Source organism: Trachypithecus francoisi, unplaced genomic scaffold, assembly GCF_009764315.1.
Source record: "Trachypithecus francoisi isolate TF-2019V2 unplaced genomic scaffold, Tfra_2.0 Lachesis_group10, whole genome shotgun sequence".
In the NCBI taxonomy this organism is placed as follows: Eukaryota; Metazoa; Chordata; class Mammalia; order Primates; family Cercopithecidae; genus Trachypithecus; species Trachypithecus francoisi.
The window spans coordinates 25,019,013-25,041,938 of record NW_022681455.1 but is presented as its reverse complement, the minus strand read 5'-3'; the positions used below and the strand labels follow the sequence as shown (position 1 = coordinate 25,041,938).

Below are 22,926 nucleotides of genomic sequence, written 5' to 3'. Positions count from 1 at the left end.
CCACCTTTTCTGTGTGGCAGATGGGAAACTGAAAGTACCTTGATTGGTTGCAAAAAGCAAAATTATGCTAAGAAGTTAGCCCTTATAAAAAAAAAATTATGCTTTCTGCAACCAATCAGATCTTCCCATAGGAGTGTAACTATGTAACTTCACTTCAGCCTCTGATAGCATAGCAAGTCTTTGTTTGCATATAAGTGGAACTTTGTAACTTCACTTTAGCCTCTGATTGATTGCTTTTCACAGCCAATTGTGGGACACCACTTTATTTACACGAGATGAGTACCAAGTGGCTAACAGGAGACTTCCATGGTGTATCAGGGCCCTTGGGCTGGTGCTCCACACCCTAAACACAGGCGTGTCCTTTCATTTTCAATAAATCCCTGCTTTTGGCCGGGCATAGTGGCTCACGCCTGTAATCCCAGCAGCACTCTGGGAGGCCAAGGCAGGTGGATCACCTGAGGTCAGCAGTTTTGAGACCAGCCTGACCAACATGATGAAACCCTGTCTCTAATAAAAATACAGAATTAGCCAGGCGTGGTGGCGCATGTCTGTAATCCCAGTTACTTGGGAGACTGAGGCATGAGAATCACTTGAATCTGGGAGGTGGAGGTTGCAGTGAGCAGAGATCGTGCCACTGTACTCCCGCCTGGGCGACACAGCAAGACTCCGTCTCAAAACAACAATAACAACAACAAAACACCTTCAAGGCCAGGCGTGGTGGCTCACAACAGTAATCCAGCACTTTGGGAGGCAGAGGCGGGTGGATAACCTGAGGTCAGGAGTTCGAGACCAGCCAGATCAACATGAATAAACCCTGTCTCTACTAAAAATACAGTATTAACTGGGCATGGTGGCACATGCCTGTAATCCCAGCCACTCAAGAGGCTGAGTGAGGCAGCAAAATCGCTTGAACCGGGGGTTGCAGTGAGCCGAGATCGCGCCATTGCACTCCAGCCTAGGCAACAAGAGCGAAACCTGTTCTTAAAAAAACAAAAATGAAAACAAACACCTTCGGGCTTTGTGAGTGCTGGTCTCAGAAAAGCACTCCGTTTTACTCCAAGGGCTAACTTATTTCTTCAGGAGTTGCATACCTTTGAGAAATTTCCCAAACAACTACAGAGGAACAACTTCTCCCTTCGTCCACCACTCTACCAAGCACTTGGCTTTCGTACCTTATTGCAATTATTTATTTTCTAATCCTCCAGAGTCTCGAGAATTAGACTGTAATGTGCCTTAAATGCAGACGTTTCTCTTATTCTTCTCTAGGTCAATGCAGACGCTTGTTGGTTGAAGGATCAAACTCCAAAGTCCCTCCCAGCCTTACAACTGAGGAATTCTGTCTCCACGACTCATAACCATACCTATCTATGTTTAGATAGGGAACTTACGGGTTTGATCCAGCATATTTAGGAGCTCCATTAAAGTAGTAATCATTATCACTAAGGTAAATTTACAGGCTACTAGAACAGAACCTAACAAGAGATAATTATTCAAAGCTCACAACGGCACCAAGCACGGTGCTTTCTTTCCCTCCATTAGAAGCCAAGGCTTCGCCTCCCATACCTTTCCCAAAACTCTCTCAAAACCGCGACTCTTGGTCATGGCCTTTATCACCTCCCGCAGATTCAGAGTCACGCTGTTCATCGTGGACGGTTTTCCGGCCTTTGGGCTCTGCGCAAGAACGAACTTTGGAAGAGCTGGAAAATCCAGAAGTTCGTGAAAGAAGGACACAGAGGACCAAGAACCTGCACCCTTCTCCGTCCCTAGGAGTGCAAGAGGCCGGGCGTCAGACCAGCTGGCTGCCACGGTGGTCCGTGATTTGCTCACTGACGTTTCCCGCACGCTTGTGACCACGCGCGCACGCGCGCTTCGCCCCCACCACCTCGGCGGCTCGTCTGCGGCGCAGCTGCACCTATTATTCTCGGAGAGCGGAGCGAGTTTCCCTGCCGGGCGGTTGATGCGGGAGCGCCGTGGCGCAAGCGCCTGCGCAGAGCCGATCGTTGGCCTCTTGTTCCGCTTAAAGGGGCGGTGCGGAGGCGGCAAGAAGATGGATCTGGGGAGTTGCCTGGGGGTGGCGGAGGAAGAGGGCGAGCCAGAGGTGAAGAAGCGGCGACTTCTGTGTGTGGAGTTTGCCTCGGTCGCGAGCTGCGATGACGCTGTGGCTCAGTGCTTCCTGGCCGAGAACGACTGGGAGATGGAAGTACGCTTTTGCTGTCCTCGCGTCCCGCTCCGTTACCTAGGTTGGTGGAGCGCACAAACCTCATCCCTGGTGCCTTTGTTTTTCAGAGGGCTCTGAACTCCTACTTCGAGCCTCCGGTGGAGGAGAGCGCCTTGGAACGCCGCCCTGAAATCATCTCTGAGCCCAAGACCTAGTAAGTGATGAGGGGAGCTGGGAGCCAGTACGGACGGAGGCAGTTTGATACCAGGTTGCGCTGCGCGTCCTGGAACCTGCAGTGGAAGCTGGGGGCAAGATGCTGAGGCAGATCTCCAAGCTGCGTAGCCAGAGGAGCAGGGCTTGCGTTGCTGCTGCTGCGCGGAGATGCGCCCCAGCAGCGGATCTAACACTCCCCCATACTGTCACTTCGAACGTGATTTGGAGTCCAGGGAGGAAAAAATGGAAATGTAATGTTTAACTCAAATGATAGGAAGTAAGTAAGCGAGAAGTTTGAAACGAATGAAGGCAAAAATTCCGTCCAAGAATGGCAGCTTGGAAGTCTCCTTGCTTCCTGAATTGTTGATTTATTCTAGGCCATAGGCTGGCCAGCCAGAATAATAGGTTTTTTTTTTGAGAAGGAGTCTCGCTCTGTCGCCCAGGCTGAAGTGCAGTGGCTGGATCTCAGCTCACTGCAAGCTCCACCTCCCGGGTTTACGCCATTCTCCTGCCTCAGTCTCCCGAGTAGCTGGGACCACAGACGCCCGCCACCTCGCCTGGCTAGTTTTTTCTATTTTTTTTTAGTAGAGACGGGGGTTTCACCGTGTTAGCCAGGATGGTCTCGATCTCCTGACCTCGTGATCCGCCCGTCTCGGCCTCCCAAAGTGCTGGGATTACAAGCTTGAGCCACCGCGCCCGGCCTGTTGTTATTTTTTTTTAATGCACACCCACTCCTGTTATTTCAGTGCCCCTCTCCAGTTCCTGCACTACTACTCTTGAAAAGTGTAGATGCCTTACAAGGCCCTCTACTATTTGGCTCCATAACTTGGAATCCGTCTTTCCAGGTTCCAGGCATATCAAACTTTTACTTTTTTCCAATGGGTCATTTTCTCCTGTCTTTGAATCTTCGTAAAGATCTTTATTACCTCTACTTGGATTTTTTTTTCTTTTTCCTTCCTTGCTAGTATTTATCTTAAAGGCCCAAGCTGAGACACGATTTATCTCCAGGAAACTTTTCCTGATGTCCCAAGTCTAGGTAAGGTTCCCCTTTTAGGTACTCTTATAGCATCCTGCATGACCCCTGTTACAATAACTTAGTCCATATTGTAAGTGCTGTTCATTGTTTTATGTCTCCTACTAGACTGCACGTCTAGTAAGGAGTATCTGTTTTATACATTGTTAATTTCCCAAAGTCTGACAACATTTGACACATCATAAGCTCCCAATAAATATTTACTGAATGTATAAAATTGTCCCAGTTATATGTACAACCTGTAAAATTGACTTCATAGTGGAGACTGTATTTTCCCTTTGGTCTTTTCAGCTGCATTGGCTTACAGATGTGATAAGATATTTTCATTAGGTTCCTTTCTCTGTCTTGCCTCTTGTTGGGGAATTGTCTGCTCACCCACAGTGATTTGTCTCTGGCTTCCCTTTTACTAACCAGAGCAAGTTGGTCTAGGAGGTGTTCACCTAGCTCAAACTGGCCAGTCAGATCCTCTTCTTGGTTTCAGAATTAGGACCAAGAGAGTCAAGTCTGAGTCTTCCTATGGAGCTGGAACTGTAACGTGTTAACTTAGCACCTGTGAGGATTCATACATATCTTTTTTTGGGTACAGAGAAGCTGAGAACAGAGGTCTGCAGCGAGAGAAGGAAGCAGAGGGAAGTTGAAGTGTAGGATTGAGAGAAAGCCCTTAACTGCCCTTCCTTAAACATGGCTGTATTTCTGTACCAGGCTCTGTGACATGTTGTTTCCTTATAAATTCATCTGTTTTGGTCAAACCAACCTGAATGAATGTCTGTTGGTTGCAATAGTCTGTATGGTAACCAATAAATAGTAACAAAGTAAGTGGATTTCCTGGAATAGGCCCTCAGAAAAGATGCGGATCAAGCTAAGCAATAGTGTCATGGCTATTAGGATTCTCTTACCCCGGAATGGTAAATTGGCAAAAACAAGCAAAGGTGTTGATTAGGCTGTGGTCTCTTGTCTCTCAGAACTCAGGTCAAGTATGAATGAGAGTGAAGTTTTAAAGTTTAGTTTGCTGAAGAGAGAAAAATGGGGAAGGGGCAAACTTCGGGGTGTTTCTAAGGACTGTGCATTCACAGAGCGTGCGGTGATTAGATTTTTGATGTTGGCTTTAGCAAAAATGAAAAGAAAAAAAATTGATTGGAAGATTTTATGACCAGAGAAACTCAACCCTGCTGATCAAGGGCATTGGCTGTCTTAAATGATTGGGGCAGGAATCTCAATTCTGGAGTGAATTCCTGGGATATCAACAAAAATTGAAATTGAACACTAAAGTGATTTAGCCCCCTACATTAGAATCTATCTTTAGTGTCTCTGATGAGATACCAGGGAAATCCTCTTAAAACAGCTATGCCGAGTCTTAGCTGCATATTGGAATTATCTGGGGAAATAAAAAAAAACCAACAGATTCTAATTTAATTAGTCTTGAGTAGGGCCTGTGTATTCCTCATTGTATTTTTTTTTTTTTTTTTTTTTTTTAGCTGTGCAAGTAATTCTAATGCAGAGCCAGCATTGACAGCCCATGTCCCAGAGCCTTGTTACTCAGAGTGTGGACTCTGGACCAGCAGCATGCCACTACTACTTGCGAATTTGTTAGACATGCAGGATCTTAGGTCTCACCCAGACCTACTGAATCAGAATTTGTGTTTTGACAAGATCTCCTGGTGATTTAAAGTTGAAGAGCACTGGCCTAACACATAAAACCTGAGACACCAGAGATACTGACAAAAGCGCTTCCTCATCTGCTTAGGAATGAAGTGAAAAAATCATGCCCTTAACGTTTGCCAGTCCCTTTCTGTTCCCTTAGTATTTCTGTACAGCAACGTTTTAGAGTTTATTTCCCTTTTCATTTTCCCAAATGGAAATTTTAAATACAGTTGCCTGGTTTTTCTTGCTGCATTAAATATTAAATATTGTGGGTGTTGCATAAATTGCAGAGATAATTGTGTTAGGTTCTTGCGTTGAGACTGGGTAATTTATAAAGAAAAGAGATTTAATTGGCTAACAGTTCCGCAGGCTCTACTGGAAGCAAGGCCCCAGGCTTTGCTGGGCCTCAGGAAGATTTCAATCATGGCAGAAGGGAAGGGGGAGCCCAGGTATCACATAGTGAGTGCAGGAGCAAGGGGGTGGCGTGGTGCCACATACTTTTAAACAACCAGATCTTGCAAGAACTCACTAATGTGAGGATAGCACCAAGACATTTATGAGGGATCTGCCCCCATGACCCAAACACCTCCCACTGGACCCCACTTCCAACATTATGGATTATATCTCAATATGAGATTTGGAGGGGACAAACATCCAAATTATATCAATATGGAATTGGATTGCAGTGAAACTAGAGGAGGAAAGGATGGCATAGTGAATAAGAGCATGGACTCTGGAGCCAAAATGCAAAGGTTCTAAGTCCACCTGTGCTGTTTAGTAACTGTCTAACCTCTCTCTGCCTCAATTTCTTTGTGCAGTGGGGATAGTAATAAGGTTCTAAGTCTACATGTGCTGTTTAGTAACTGTGTAACCTCTCTCTGCCTCAGTTTCTTTATCTGTGCGACCCCTTCCTCATGGGGTTGTGGTAAGGATTAAGTGAGCTGATAGGTGTAAAACACTTGGAATTGTGCCTGGCATATAGAACTCAGTAAGTATAAACTATGGTTAATGACACCTTCATGCTCTCCCCATACATCACCCATGACAGTCCACCCATTGAGGAAAGTAGGGGTTGTGTTTACAGTTTTATGAAGTAGATTGAGTTATAGTTGGACGTCTTTAAACTTGGAAAAAAAAGGTGTGTGTGCTGGATAGGTAGGGGGCCCAATGTGATTAACAAACACCTTTGTCTTTGACAGTATATGTATTTTTAAATTCAGTTATGAAACAAAAGATTTGACAGAAATAAAGAGCTAATAATTTTTCCTTTCTGGTTTTAATGCTTTCCATAAAAAGGAAACAACATCTTTGATCAGGCATGGAATCACTTGGCATTTTCTCTATGGTGGTAAGATGAAGGGGGCCTGCCCCTCCACACCTGTGGGTATTTCTCATCAGGTGGGACGAGAGACTGAGGAAAGAAGTAAGACACAGAGACAAAGTATAGAGGAAGAAAAGTGGGCCTAGGGGACAGGCGCTCGGCATACGGAGGACCCGCACTGGCACTGGTCTCTGAGTTCCCTTAGTATTTGTTGATCACTATCTCTACCACCTCGGTGAGGGAGATGTGGCAGGACTGTAGGGTAATGATAGGGAGAGGGTCAGCAGGAAAACGTGAGCAAAGGACTCTGTGTCATAAAATAAGTTTCAGGAAAGGTGCTGTGCCTGGATGTGCACGTAGGCCAGGTTTATGTTTGACTTTACACAAACATCTCAGTGCAATAAATAGCAGTATTGCCGCCAGCATGTCTCACCTCCAGCCATAAGGCGGTTTTCTCCTATCCAAGTAAATAGAATGTATGACCGGGTTTTACACCGAGACGTTCCATTCCCAGGGACGAGCAGGAGACAGATGCCTTCCTCTTATCTCAACTGCAGAGAGGCCGTCTTCTTTCACTAATCCTCCTCAGCACAGACCCTTTACGGGTGTCCGGCTGGGAGACTGTCGAGTCTTTCCCTTCCCATAAGGCCATATCTCAGGCTGTCTCAGTGGGGAGAAACCTTGGACAACACCCAGGCTTTCTTGGGCAGAGGTCCCTGTGGCCTTCTGCAGCACATTGTGTCCCTGGGCACTCAAGTCTGGAGAATGGCAATGACTTTTACCAAGCATACTGCCTGCACACACATATTTAACAAAGCACATCCTGCACAGCCCTAAATCCATTAAACCTTGAGTCAACACAGCACATGTTTCTGTGAGCACAGGTTTGGGGCTAGGGTTACAGATTAACAGCATCTCAAGGCAGAAGAATTTTTCTTAGTACAGATCAAAATGGAGTTTCTTATGTCTTCCTCTTTCTACATAGACACAGTAACAGTCTGATCTCTCTTTCCCCCACAGTAAGGCATTGAAAAAAGCCTTAATATTAGCTCATTGTTGAATAAGAGAACTTTTGGGTGGGACGAAATTCACAAAAGAAAGTTTTACACTTTTTTTTTTTATGCTCTTGAAGGTTATTTTTATGTAAAAGGAAGACAATTCAAAATATTTTATGCTTCAAAATTGGCATTAAGTTCATCTAGCACCCAGCTCATGGCCTCTAAATACCATTCTTCACTGAAAGGAACAAGGGCTTTTTAGAAATGACTGATTTCATAGAATGGAAGAGGTTTAATGTAAAAATAATAAAAGAAGTTAAAAAGAAATGACTGAGCAGGGGCAAAAAAAGTACAAGATGAGCCTATGATATCTGTGGTGTTAGAAAGTAGGAGGTGCCCAGAAAATGTTGGGGATGTGCCAGAAGGGCCCAAGACCTAGCTTAAAAGCTCCCTACCCTCATTCCCCATCAAATCTGATGTAATCCAAGCAACAGGATGCTTGGTAGGAATAGATCACAATCCATACAAAAAGAACCCATACTGATATAAATACAGTTGCCCAAGAGAGAAGGGAACATTTTTCCTTACAGTAGAACTCCAACTATTAAATATAGAAGGCATGAGGAATTAGAAAAAAATCTTCATTTGGAAACTGCCATATTGATAATTATTTCAGGCAGGTATCATCAACAGATACTAAAACTAGTAGGAAAGTTCAGTGAACAGCAGCATATTTACATAATCACAAAGTACTTTCCCACAAAATACTATGATGGGGAAAATCATAACTTTGTAGTAGAGAAATCTGGTTAACAACACTTTAACCAAGTGATCAAAGCTAACATCACCAGGAATGGGACAGCTCCGTATCAGATGCTTGATAATGATGCATTGAGGAGGACATACTATCACTTCTGTGACATTCCTGCCAAAAAATGCGTAATCTGAACCAAATAATAGGAAAACATAAGCCCAAACTGAAGGACATTCTGTAAGATAAATGGCCTGTACTCTTCAAAAATGTCAGTCATGAGAGACAAAGACTGAAAAACTGTTCTGGATTAAAGAAAATTAAAAGAGACATGCCATCTAAATGTAACGTGATCCTGGATTAGGACACTAGTAGCACAATTGGCAAGATCGAACTAGGTCTTTAGGTAATATTAAATCTAGCCACAGGAGGCAATAAGAAAAAGAAAAACTTGTATCAATGATAATCTTCTGACTTGATGATCATACTAGAGTATACCATTATGCACCACATAACCACATCTCAGTTGACAACAAACTGCATAAATGAAGATCATCCCATAAAATCATATGACTGTATTTTTGCTATACCTTTGCCATTGTGTTACAGTTGCCTACAGTATCCAGTATAGTAGCATGCCGTACAGGTTTGTAGGCTAGGAGCAATAGGCTAGACCATACAGCCCGGGTGTGTAGGCTGTACCATCTAGGTTTGTGTAAATTCTCTCTATGATGTTTGCATCATGATGAAATCACCTAATGACACACTTCTCCAAATGTGATGCATTACTGTATATATAAGCATGTCTTTGTGTCTAGGAAATAATACAAAAATATTTAAACAAATGGTTCAGAGTAAAAAGAACAAAGCAAGTAAATGTTAAGTAAGTAAAATGTTAACATTTGAGGGATCTGGGTGAATCGTGTGTAGGAGAAAAGTTAAAATGTTGGCATTAAAATTACAAATTCAAACACCTATTTTTAAAATTCATGAATAGTTTATACATGCTTAGGAGTCACCTTTTAATAATGTAACATTTGAGGAATCTGGGTGAATCGTGTATAGGAGAAAAGTTAAAATGTTGGCATTAAAATTATAAATTCAAACACCTATTTTTTTTTTTTTTTTTTTTTTTTGAGACGGAGTCTCGCTCTGTCGCCCAGGCTGGAGTGCCGTGGCGGATCTCAGCTCACTGCAAGCTCCGCCTCCCGGGTTTACGCCATTCTCTCGCCTCAGCCTCCGAGTAGCTGGGACTACAGGCGCCCGCCATCTCGCCCGGCTAATTTTTGTATATTTTAGTAGAGACGGGGTTTCACCGTGTTAGCCAGGATGGTCTCGATCTCCTGACCTCGTGATCCGCCCGTCTCGGCCTCCCAAAGTGCTGGGATTACAGGCTTGAGCCACCGCGCCCGGCCCAAACACCTATTTTTTAAATTCATGAATAGTTTATACATGCTTAGGAGTCACCTTTTAATAATGTTTGTCCCTCCACTCATATGTCTGGGGCATTGGTTAGGGGAGCAGATGGTGGAGTCAGGACTGTGGACTGGAGCATATACATATGTCCTTTCCAGCATGGCAGTCTCAGGGTGGTTGAACTTTTTACATGGCAGTTCCAGGGTTCCTGGAGGAAGTGTTCCAAAAGCCTTGAATGGAAGTGGCAGATTATCTTAAGGCCAAACCTCAAAAGTCCCAGAATATTCTTTCCCTGTGGTAAGCAAACCACTAAGGTCTGGATTCAAAGGGGAGGGGCATTAGGCTTCATCACTCAAAGAGGGGAGTAGCAAAGAATTTGCAGTTCCTATTTATCTGCCACAATGAGATCTTATTTAATATATGATTTTAAAAGATTCCAAAAAGATTTAGAAATCCTACATTTCTGAGTCTAATTTGGGATTATAGTTTATACAGTTATTTTAGTGGCACATGTCATTGAAGGATATTAAGTTGTCTGTAAGTGCCTAAGTGAGCAAACATTTGGACAGTGCAATAAGAATCTATCTATGAACTCAAAAGTATCTGAGACAGGTCTAAATCAATTTAGAAGATTTATTTTGCCAAGGTTAAGGACGCGCCAGTGACACACCCTCAAGAGGTCCTGACTACCTTGTGGACATGTGCCCTAGGTAGTTGGGGTACAGCTTGCAAGTCAATACCCTGAGGCACCAAGGGTTGCAGCAGAAAAAAAAATTTAATTGTAAGGCCGCCAAACCAGGAGACTGGAGGAAACTTCAGATTCTCCTTGAGAAGTCTGGAGCTTGAGACTTGAAAGGGTGTTGAGTGGACCAAGGTGTGAGGATTGTTGATTGGTCAGAGTGCATTGATGAAGTCATGGGATCTGGAGATGAAAAAACTGCATTCTCATGCAGATTCAGTTCCTCTGGGATGTCTTCAAACTGGTTGGTGTCAGCTTTCTGTTGGAATTCAGCGTCTGAAAAACTTCTTAAGCAATTCTTAAACAAAAGCCTTATGATTCTAATGTCAGAGATCCTACCCACAGGAGCAATGGCGATGCAAGTGGCCAGTATATAGGGCTATGGGATGACTTTCCGTTACAAAGAAGTGGGCCAAAGTGCAGCGTGATTAATGCTTAATTATATTTGTATCTAGAACCTGGCATGCAATTTTTGTTAACCCTGTAAGGACAGTGTCAAACTTTTAGGGCTTTTTAAAAATTTGTCTGTAAAATGAAGGCTACAAATACAAAATAATTCCTAATCAGTGTATAGATTATTTGCAAAGCTGTGTTTTATTCTGATCTTGCCAGTGTTGACCTAACCAATGAAGAAACAACTGATTCCACCACTTCTAAAATCAGCCCATCTGAAGATACTCAGCAAGAAAATGACAGCATGTTCTGCTTCATTACCTGGAATATTGATGGATTAGATCTAAACAATCTGTCAGAGAGGGCTCGAGGGGTGTGTTCCTACTTAGCGTTGTAAGTATTATCACTTCTGTTTGATAGTAATGTGTCTTATGTATATTCAAAGTAACAGTTCAAGGTTGTGGGCTTTCGAATTAAACCTAAGTTCAATGTCCAGCTCTGAGAAGAAACATCTGAAAGAATTGAGATGATTGCCTGTGAGAGCAGGATTACAGGCTGCAGCAAAGTGGGAACACTGATTTTTGTTAGAAGCCTTTTAGTACTGTTTTCTTCTTAAACTTTGTTTATAATAACTACGTGAAATTAAAACTACCAAAAAGATCTATTTGTGTGCCATACTGGCTCTGTGACCTTGGGCAAATCACTTCAGTTCTCTGGAGGTCAGCTTTCTTCATTGTGGATAATAACTGCTTCAAGAGGATTGAAAGAAATGTTGACAGCATCTCTTAGTGTGTAGGACCATTGAAGTCTCTCAGTATGGTGGTTTCTATTGTCAGTTTTTCTAGTTCTTTTTGATATGTTTGTTATAGTACTACTTAAATAGCACACATCTTTCTCATTTTATAGTTATCAAAGATCAGCATAAACACTCAATATTAGGTGCGCAAGAGGGTTTTTTGTTTTTGGTATGTTGTGGAATTTCCTTCATTTAGGTAGCTGAAAATGAAATGGTATACTTGGTATTTGTCATAAATTGATGTTTTTTCATTAGGTACAGCCCAGATGTGATATTTCTACAGGAAGTTATTCCCCCATATTATAGCTACCTAAAGAAGAGAGCAAGTGATTATGAGATTATTACAGGTAACAATTTTTGTTATTCAACTTGTCTTTTCTTTGAAAAACAGATCACTGAGATGGATAAATCAAAGTTGGTCTATTGGGACATGGAGAAGAAAAAGCACAAATAAATAAGTTTGAGAAAAATAAGCAAGACCCAGGATACTACAAGAATTATAGGAGAATATTTTATACGACTTAATAAGTGTGAAAAGGTTAATAAGTGAAAAGGAAATGGATGATTTTTCAGGAAAATATAAATTGCTAAAATTTGAGAAACTGAATACCTTTTTGTTGAAATTTAGTTGTTAAAAGTTTTAAGTGAAATAATCACATTGTGGTTATGCTTTTTCAAAAAGTCTTTATTTTATAATTCCTTATTTATTTTGTTGTTCTTTTTATACGTTTTTTGCCCTGAGTAATTTAGTTTTTGAATTTTCCATCTATTTTGTTTTTGCTAAATATATTTAAAATACTGCTTTGGCCACATCTCGTGATTTTCATATACAGTCTTTGGTATTCTCAGGGGATTGGTTCTAAGGTTCCTTGGTGGATACCAAAATTCACACACACTCAGGTTCCTCAGTCTGCTCTGCAGAACCCATCTATATGTGAGCACTCCATATCTGCAGATTTCACGTTCTGAGAAGACCGTGTTTTCGGCCTGGCGCGGTGGCTCAAGCCTGTAATCCCAGCACTTTGGGAGGCCGAGGCGGGCGGATCACGAGGTCAGGAGATCGAGACCATCCTGGCTAACACGGTGAAACCCCGTCTCTACTAAAAATACAAAAAATTAGCCGGGCGTGGTGGCGGGCGCCTGTAGTCCCAGCTACTCGGAGGCTGAGGCGGGAGAATGGCATGAACCTGGGAGGCAGAGCTTGCAGTGAGCCGAGATCGTGCCACTGCACTCCAGCCTGGGTGACAGAGCGAGACTCCGTCTCAAAAAAAAAAAAAAAGAAGACCGTGTTTTCAACCCACGTTTGGTTGTGGATGCAGAACCCACAGATACAGAGGACCAACCGTATTTATTGAAAAAATACCTGTATAAGTCGACCCTTAAAGTTCAAACCTGTGTTGTTCAAGTGTCAACTGTATAGTGTTTTCTTTGACTTTCATTTTTGTATAGTATGTGATTTTTAATTTCAGTTGACTCCTTAATGGAGAATTTCTAAGGAGAGGGTTCTCTCTCAGTCTGTGTGTATCTCCCAATGGAACGTTTTTTGTATTCTCTTGGGGATTCTTTTAGGATTTTTTGATTCTCGTGCTTCCTTCTTAGTTTACTTCCTCATTTTATTGGAACACCCTCTCTAATTTCTAAGAAACAGTGCATGGACAGTGAAGTTTTTGAATCCCAGCCAATTTGAAAATGTCTGTGTTGTAGCTTTGTGGTTCTTGATAGTTTGGTTGAAGATAGGTATCTGGGTAAACAGATATTTTCCTTCAGAATTCTGAAGGCATTCTTCAATGTCTTCTAGTTTCCATTATTGATAATGGGTGATAAGGCTGGTGTCATTCTAATTCTTATTCTTTTCTTTTTCCCTACTCTCTGGAAGCTTTGAGGGTCTTCTTTGAGGGTCCTCATGTTCTTTGGGTCTTTGTAACATTTATTGTACTGAATGCTTGGTGAGAACTTTTAATCTGTGGAATTTTGGTATGTGGAAAACCTTAGTTGTTGAAAATCCTTTTCTCCCTCCCTCCCTTCCTCCCACCGTTCCCCTTGCCTCTCCTTCATTCTTTTCATTATTTCTCCTTCCTTTTCTCCTTGTCTCTTCTTTCCTCCCTTATAGTTTTTTACTCCTCCCCTTTTTCTGAACTCCCTCTGTTAAACGGTGGACCTCCTGGGTTGATCCTTGAATTTTCTTAACTCTCTTATTCTCCTATCTCTATTGACTGTTCTACTTTCTTGGCAACTATCTTGACTTTTAGATAGCATTATTTTAATTTCCTAGGCCTCCTATTCACTGAATATCTTTTTTATGGCATACTTTTCTTGGTTTATGGATACAGTATCTTTTTTGTTAGTTTTTTGTTTGTTTTAGGTTTTAATCTCTTTCCATGCATTGTTTTTATTTCCTTCTTTTTGTTTGTTTCGATTATGCTATGTCATGTCAGTATCCATCATGTCATGTTAGACCTCTTCCTTAAATATGTAGGGATCCTTGGCTTTTGGTTCACATTTAAACACCAAAACACTAAAATGTTGATTACAAGACTAAGTAGTTTACCTCACTGGAGAGGGGTGAGGGATTGATTGTGGAGCAAACTACTTATTCATTTGAGGGAGACCCACAATTGTCAGTGTGTTGGTATATACAGGCCTTTAATCTGAGGCCATTTTGTTTCTCCGAAAAGAATGATTTAGCTTTCTGCCTTCTGGGTGTTGGGGCTGGCGTGGTGTGCTTGTTTTGCCTGCCTTCTGGAAGCAGATCAGGGGAAAGAAGCTGAGTCGGCACACTTAATCAGTGTTCAACCCATTCCTCTGTCAGCCCAGGACTAACATGCATGCCCCTCCCTGTGGTTGGTGACTCTGGAGCCTCTAAAATTTAGTTCTCTGTAAAACCCTAGTCTCCTGTTAATAGAGGGACGGTCACTTAGCTCTAAGGAGTTGAGGAAACCTGGGAGTTCTTTAACCCTGTATCCAGACCTTGAACTGGCCCTCCTCTTCTTACCTCAGCACCTTACCTTTTGTGGTACCTTTATGTTCAAGCACTGTTTCCAGATTTTGGTGGAACAAATCTGCTTGCTTCCTGTCTGTGGTTCTCTGCTACAGTCACTCAAGTGGTTTCCTTCTGTTTTGATAAACCGGTTACCATTTCTCCGTCTGTTTTCTGAAAAACTATTGGAAGCTTTCGTTCTTGGCCTCTACTCCTATTTTCTGTTCTTGCAGGTTTATATCTTTCTAGATTTTTATTCATTTACTATAATTTTTCTGGAACTTCTAGTATGAGAAGTAGTAAATGGATATCAGTTGGCCACAGTTCATCTTATCTACTCTGTGTCTTTCAGAAATTTCTCAAATTTTCTCATCTGATATTGGCAGCATTATTTTTTGGCACTTGTTTACATTTTTTTTTTTTCATTTTTTATTTATTTATTTATTTATTTTGAGATGGAATTTCACTCTTGTTGCCTAGGCTGGAGTGCAATGGCATGATCTCGGCTCACCGCATCCTCCACCTCCCGGATTCAAGTGATTCTCCTGCCTCAGCCTCCTAAGTAGCTGGGATTACAGGCATGTGCCACCACACCCAGTTAATTTTGTATTTTTAGTAGAGATGGGGTTTCTCCATGTTGGTCAGGCTGGTCTCGAACTCCTGACCTCAGGTGATCCGCCCACCTTGGCCTCCTAAAGTGCTGGGATTACAGACATGAGCCACTGTGCCTGGTCTTTTTTTATTTATTTATTTTATTTCTTCTAAGCTTCTAGTTAAAATTCGGGAGGGAGGGAGGTAGACTTGTTTGGCCGTGATGAACTATTTTGAAATAATAGTTTAAAGATTTAGATCCATGTAAATATCTGTTACCTGTTTGCTATAAAATTCTTCAGTAGGCAAACTTGTGGTAAACTGAAAATAACTTTGACCTTCTCAGCCTAAATTCTTTTCCACAAATATTTGTAGGTCATGAAGAAGGGTATTTCACAGCTATAATGTTGAAGAAATCAAGAGTGAAATTAAAAAGCCAAGAGATTATTCCTTTTCCAAGTACCAACATGATGAGAAACCTTTTATGTGTGCATGTGAGTAATTTTTAAAAATTGAGTGTTTTATTAAAAAAAATAGATTTTTTCATAGTTTTGTGTTGTTATTCTTTTTAAAACCATTGCCTTTTGAGAAAAATTTGCTTCACACATGTAGATTCTTTTAGAAACTCTTTAACACTTTCTAAAATTAAGTTTTTACATAAATTTTAAATGCAGATAGAATTCTCAGTCTATTGTTTTCTTTTTTTTTTTTTTTTGAGACGGAGGCTCGCTCTGTCGCCCAGGCTAGAGTGCAGTAGCCAGATCTCAGCTCACTGCAAGCTCCGCCTCCCGGGTTTATGCCATTCTCCTACCTCAGCCTCCCGAGTAGCTGGGACTACAGGTGCCCACCACCTCGCCCGGCTAGTTTTTTGTATTTTTTCGTAGAGACGGGGTTTCACCGTGTTAGCCAGGATGGTCTTGATCTCCTGCCCTCATGATCCACCCGTCTCGGCCTCCCAAAGTGCTGGGATTACAGGCTTGAGCCACCGCACCCAGCCTAATTCTCCCTCTATTGTTTTCTTAAGAATATTTGAGTTTGCTAACATTCCACATTTGCTTCCTAATGTTTTTACTCTATACATGCTACTATATTGTACTCTATGAGACTTACAAAAATGAAGAATAGATCTGGCTCTGATATAGTATATAGATTAGTAAGGGAGAGTGTATATATATAGTAACTAAAACATAAGAAAGGCATAAGTGCCACAGGAGAGGTATAAATGATGTGTGGAAGTTTAGAGAAAGGAGATGACTTTTAACCAGATTGTTTAGTGAGAGTTTTATAGAGGAGATGATATTTGAAATGAACCCTGAAAAATATGTAAGACATAGACATTAAAAAGAGTCCAAGTAGAGAAACCACCACGAGCAAACTTTTGCAAGTTGCAAGAGGTGTACATGTATGAGTATGAATGAGCATTCTATTCAGTTGAGCGTAGGGGCCATGGAGAGGGAAATGTGACAGGTTGAGAAGTAGGTAGGCTCCTGATTATAGAAGAGCATGAATGACCAATATGAAAGAATTAGACTTGATTCTGCAAGCACTTCATATAATGATAGATTGTACATTGCTGGTGTCTTAATTGCAAATGATAAATGATTCTCATTCATTCAGTTAACTGACTTTTTTGGAATACCTGTATGCCAGGCCCTTAAAAATACAGCAATAAATGAGAATCCTCTGTGCTTTGCAAATGATTTACGGCTTTGTAGGAGGGAAATAATTCTCCTTTTAATTTAGCCTAGGGGGCTTTAAAACAGTCTGTTCAGCATGCCTTAGTGTATTGAGGAGGGAGCCACTGATGGCCTGGGGACACTGGGGAAAGGTTCACAGTGGAGGTGACATCTGGGGGTAGGTCATGCTTGCTAAACAGTCTTCTTTGGGGACAAGGTTAGTGCTTTAATACTTCTTTTGATCTGGAGGGATAGACACAGTGCTGATTATACAGTTTCAGTTTAGTAGATCTATACCATTTGACAGAACAATCTGCTGATTTTTTGTTAAAGTTCAGTATTAATAGTCAGTGGACAATTTTAATGACTGTTTGTCCTGTTGCAGGTGAATGTGTCAGGAAATGAGCTTTGCCTTATGACATCCCATTTGGAGAGCACCAGAGGGCATGCTGCGGAACGAATGAATCAGTTAAAAATCGTTTTAAAGAAAATGCAAGAGGCTCCAGAGTCAGCTACAGTTATATTTGCAGGAGATACAAATCTAAGGGATCAAGAGGTGAGTGACAAAGTCAGTGTGATGTTTGAGGACAGCTTATTGCTATGGAGACTAATTTAGGTTCCTTTGACCAAAGCTGTTACAACTAGGACCTGTAGTCACTCAAAATGTCTTAAGTGACCTTGCAATTCAGCAAGTATTTGTTTAACCTATGCTGTATGCCTAGGGGAAGAAGGGGCTTCTTTTGGAGGAAATAAAAATGTGCATGAGAAATAGACAACACTAAACTATATATATGGGATTAGAAAGAAAGGTAGAGAAAATGATTTTAGAAGAGTTTAGAAAAGGTTGTTTCTTTGCAGTATTCCTAGTTGCAATATGAGAACAATGGAAAGATTTGACCATGATAATTGTTTCTAACTCTCTTTTTTCTGAGTTTTCCTTTTCTTTTTTCTTTTTTGTCTTTTATTAGCCTTTTTTACCCACTTTTCCTGCTACCACCATGCCCAGATCTCCAGGTCTGAAACAAAGTCTCTTTCTCCTTGCCTTAAAAAATTAAACATAGAATTACTGTGTGATGCATCAATTACACTTCTAGGTATAAATACCCAAAAGAAGTGAAAGCAGGGATTTGAATATGTTTTGTCTACCCATGGATGTTCACAGCCATGTTATTCACAGTAGCTAAAAGGTGGAAGCAGCCCAAGTATCACTGACAGATGAATAAACAAAATGTGCTGTATGCATACAGTGGAATATTATTACCCTTAAGATGAAGAAACTTTGACACATGCTACAGTATGGGCGAATCTTAAAGACATTATGCTGAGTGAATGAAGCCAGTCCAAAACGGAAAAGATACTATATGATTCCTCTTATGAATTTCCTAAACTGGTCAAATTCATAGAGATCGAAAGTAGAATGGTGTTTGCCAGGGACTGGGGATATTAGGGAATGGTGAATTGGTGTTTAATGGGTACAGAGTTTCAGTTGGGGAAGATTAAAAGGTTCTGGAGATGGTTGATGGTCATGGTTTGCACAACTACGTGAATGTACTTAATGCTACATCACTGTACACTTAAAAATTGTTAAAATGGCTGGGCACAGTGGCTCACGCCCGTAATCCCAGCACTTCAGGAGGCCGAGGTGGGCGGATACTTGAGGCCAGGAGTTTGAGACCCTCCTGACCAACACGGTGAAACCTCATCTCTACTAAAAATACAGAAATTAGCCGGGCATTGTGGCACATGCCTGTGATCCCAGCTGTGCAGGAGGCTGAGGCACTAGAATTGCTTGAACCTGGGAGGTGGAAGTTGCAGTGAACCAAGATTGCACCACTGCACTCCTTCCTGGGCGACAGAGTGAGACTCCATCTCAAAAAAAAAAATTTTTGTTAAAATGATAAATCTTATATTGTGTATATTTTACCACAAACAATTTTTTTTTAATCCTGGAGTGTGAATGAGCAAACAATTAATATTATTAATAAACTTAAAACTGAAGGCAGTTGAAATTTTTGGATCATATAAATGCTATACTTCTGGCCGGGCGCGGTGGCTCAAGCCTGTAATCCCAGCACTTTGGGAGGCCGAGACGGGCGGATCACGAGGTCAGGAGATCGAGACCATCCTGGCTAACACGGTGAAACCCCGTCTCTACTAAAAATACAAAAAACTAGCCGGGCGAGGTGGCCGGCGACTGTAGTCCCAGCTACTCCTGAGGCTGAGGCAGGAGAATGGCGTAAACCCGGAAGGCGGAGCTTGCAGTGAGCTGAGATCCGGCCACTGCACTCCAGACCGGGCGACAGAGCAAGACTCCGTCTCAAAAAATAAATAAATAAATAAATAAATGCTATACTTCTAAAGTTGTAGACTGAAGTAGAGTGGCAGTTCTGCCTTCTTTTCACTTGAGTTCAGTTTTTAAAAACAGATAACAGCAGTAACAGGCCATGTATGTTCAGCCTTCTAAATTTTATCTGAAACCCAAAGTGAACCTATTTATGGCAGAAGAGAAGGGGCAAATTCCAACCTCTCTGGCTGTCTTGGTATTTTTATATTACATACTACTATGCAGCATAATACTTTTTATAATGTATCTCGATATTTTGCATTTGTGCATTAATAATTTCTTGCACGGTGATAGCAGAAAGGCCTTTTTTTTTTTTTACGTTGGGAAAAGGCTATGTATATCTTAGAGAGTATTCTTTTTCTTTTCAGGTTACCAAATGTGGTGGTTTACCCAACAACATTGTGGATGTCTGGGAGTTTTTGGGCAAACCTAAACATTGCCAGTATACGTGGGATACACAAATGAACTCTAATCTTGGAATAACTGCTGCTTGTAAGCTTCGTTTTGATCGAGTATTTTTCAGAGCAGCAGCAGAAGAGGGACACATTATTCCCCGAAGTTTGGACCTTCTTGGATTGGAAAAACTCGACTGTGGTAGATTTCCTAGTGATCACTGGGGTCTTCTGTGCAATTTAGATATAATATTGTAAAATGCTTTTCAAATGTGAGTTTTGTCCTGATTTTTGCAAATACAGTTTCCACCTTCTGGAAAGGTAGGTTTGATGTGGAGGAAATAATGTACTAGATCATTGTCACAGAAAAACCAACTATGATTTGTGGTTGTGTTTTCAGAATTCAACATTAAAGATTAATGTTTATTTAAATGAACACATTCCTGTGTTCAGGATGTGAGGCCATTTAATAAAAAGGGCACAAAGCCTGTCAGAGTTTTTAATGGTGCTTATAGCTGCCAGCTGGATTCCAAACAGGAACCACATTGTCTCTGAGCTAATGTTTATGTTTTTCCATTCAGGCACCAAAATAGTTAATATTTAAAATAAGTCTTCAAAAGAAAACGTAAGAGATTAATGAGTTATTGGGACTGGATCCTTTATTTCATAAGTTCAGATAATCTTAAATGAAAATGCCATGATTATCTGCAGTTAAATAGATGACAGCTGTTCTACATCAGACTTGATTTTTGTCAGCTAACTACATAATTGGTAAGCTATAATTGAAACCTTATGGCTTAAAATTCCTTAACTCCGTTTTGATTCATGTTTGTAGTCATGTTGTCAACAGAGGCAAAGTTAGGCTCGATGATGGTTAAAATCAGTTTGATAGCACCATGGGACATTTTTCTAACAAAAATAAATGCATAAAGAGACATAGCCTTTTAGTTTTGCTAATTGTAAAATGGAAATGTTTTACAGGAAGTAAATGCAAATTGCTTGTAAGTGTGCTTTAAAGAAAAATATTTTCCCCACAAGAGAAATTTAAATAAAGAATTTTATTTGTTTATAGTTTATTTTAGTATGCTTTTGTGTCCATGATGAGATTAAATTTTTTATCTGCATCCTGCTTCTGGCTCTACTGTTGCTTCTTTCTCTTTGTGTAGAAGAAAACAGATTGCCATTTGCTTCTCACTCCACCAAGAATTACCAAGAATATATCTGCTTCCTTTGTATGAAAAAAGAAAGCCAGTGAGAATGATTAGAAGTAACAGAACCTTATTTATATCAGGAGTGCCAAAACTTAAACACCTAAAAAAAGACATTTATATATAATATTCCCTTTGTAGTGACAATGAAAGAGTTTAAATGTTAATCATAATTTTAATCATTAAAAATAAAAAATGAGAATAGGTGTTAATAGTTGAGTAGCATACATCATAGAGGTAAGACAATAGTACGTTTCTGTGGGAAAAGAGTTATTCTGGCATAAATTGCTTTCATTTAGAAGAGCTAAGTTAGAACTTCAGATCACGTTGCAAAACATAGATGGGTGAAAGTCTACATTCTTAAAACAGATAGTGTAATATATTAGATTAAATAAAGGATTATCGTCTGGGCGCAGTGGCTCATGCCTGTAATCCCAGCACTTTGGGAGGCTGAGGCAGGTGGATCACCTGAGGTCAGGAGTTCAAGACTAGTCCAACCAACATGGTGAAACTCCGTCTCTACTAAAAATACAAAAATTACCCTGGCGTGGTGGCAGGCGCCTATAATCCCAGCTACTCAGGAGGCTGAAGCAGGAGAATCGCTTGAACCTGGGAGGCGGATATTGCAGTGAGCCGTGATTGTGCCATTACACTCCAGCCTGGGCGAGAAGAGTGAAACTCTGTCTTAAAAATAAATAAATCAATAATTGTCAAATTGTTTTAAAACCATGGACGTATCATTTCCTTTATATAACTCACAGCATCTACATGAAATACCTTCTTGTATACTGCTTATGACAAAATCTAAAAATCAAACTATAAATGAAGTGTATAGAAACCACTTTTAGGCCCAGTGCGGTGGCTCACGCCTGTAATCCTAGCACTTTGGGAGGCTGAGGCAGGCAGATCACGAGGTCAGGAGTTCAAGACCAGCCTGACCAACATGGTGAAACCCTGTCTCTACTAAAAATACAAAAAAATTAGCCGGGCGTGGTGGCACGCGCCTGTAATCCAAGCTACTCACGAGGCTGAGGCAGGAGACTCGCTTGACCCCGGGAGGCAGAAGTTGGCAGTGAGCCGAGATCGTGCCACTGCACTCCAGCCTGGGTGACAGAGCAAGACTGTCTCAAAAAACAAACTAAAAAAAACCCCACTTTTAGTCTGCTTCCATGAGCAATAGTTTTCAAAGTTTTTCCAGTGTAGTAGCTTTGCTTACCTTACCTTCCTGCTTAGTGAAATTCCAATGTAGAATCTTCTGGGTGGTGGTGGTTTTTTTTTTTTTTTCAGTCTCAACCTCCTGGGCACAAGTGATCCTCTCGCCTCAGACTCTTGGGTAGCTGGGATTACAGGTGTGCACCCACACCCAGCTACTTTTTATTTATTTTTGTTTTTTTGTACAGAGAGGATCTTGCTATGTTGCCCAGGCTGGCCTTGAACTCCTGGGCTCACACAATCCTCCTGCCTTGGCCCACAAAGTGCTGGGATTATAGGCATGAGCCACTGTACCTGGCCTAAAATCTTGTATTTCAATGAGGCAACACTGTCATTACGCTAAGCACCATTTTTACCACTGATGTGGAATGTACTTTAACCTTCCTAAACCTCAGTTTTTCCCACCCTCAAAATAAGTTTCTTATCTTGTACGAATGTCCCAACCAAAAGCATAAGCAAGAGCAGACAAAGTAAATTATACTAAGGATACATCATTTTACCCTTACTACCTATTGCAGTATCTGGCATATAGTAGGAGCTCAGTGAATGTCCATTGAATGCTGAAAAGAAGTGAAAGGTAGTGGCCTCACATCTGTGTCCTAGAGAAGGAGACTAACATTTTCATACAATAGCAAAATAGATACATTCATTAAAAATGGAAATAGATATTCATTATAGTGTCTCTGAGTTAAAAAGATGGTATAGTTAACCATTCTAAGCTAAGCCTGTGTGTGTGTGTGTGTGTGTGTATGTGCTAAAAATGTTTCTTTAAAGGCTAATCAGCCAAGGATCATTGGGAACAAAATCAAATTCATCGACTTGATGCACTTAAAGAGTGCCTGTGGAATGCCATGTGAGCAGAAAAAGGAGGAAGTGTCTTTTTTAAGGTTTGGGTTCCTATTAAAGGATTCCAGGGAGAGTCTTGGAATCAGGGCTGGGATCCAGTTGGTTGCTGTTTCCCAGGCAGATTGAGAGAAAGGGGGATTAATGAGGGATTGGGTGCTGTCAGGAGGTGAAGGGAGTTTAGCAATTGGGTATCCCCAGTTATGGATGGGAATAGTAAAACA

The 22,926-nt window shown here is 41.2% G+C and overlaps 2 protein-coding genes across 2 annotated transcripts in view; one reads left to right on the top strand and one right to left on the bottom strand.

Moving 5' to 3' along the window:
- The window catches only part of ACOT13 (acyl-CoA thioesterase 13), a 33,096-nt gene extending 31,180 nt beyond the window's left edge, over positions 1 to 1,916 (bottom strand). Inside the window, exon 1 of the mRNA XM_033216396.1 lies at positions 1,564 to 1,916. Within this exon, the coding sequence (XP_033072287.1) occupies positions 1,564 to 1,644 (81 nt within the window). The 5' untranslated portion in view covers positions 1,645 to 1,916. The remainder of the gene's footprint in view (positions 1 to 1,563) is intronic.
- TDP2 (tyrosyl-DNA phosphodiesterase 2) lies at positions 1,723 to 20,515 on the top strand. The gene is made up of 7 exons (XM_033216391.1): positions 1,723 to 2,200; positions 2,287 to 2,372; positions 10,883 to 11,056; positions 11,715 to 11,806; positions 15,403 to 15,521; positions 17,089 to 17,259; positions 19,416 to 20,515. Exons 1-7 carry the CDS (start codon positions 1,958 to 1,960, stop codon positions 19,695 to 19,697), a joined length of 1,167 nt encoding a protein of 388 aa, XP_033072282.1. The 5' UTR covers positions 1,723 to 1,957; the 3' UTR covers positions 19,698 to 20,515.
- Positions 20,516 to 22,926: the final 2,411 nt, after the last annotated feature.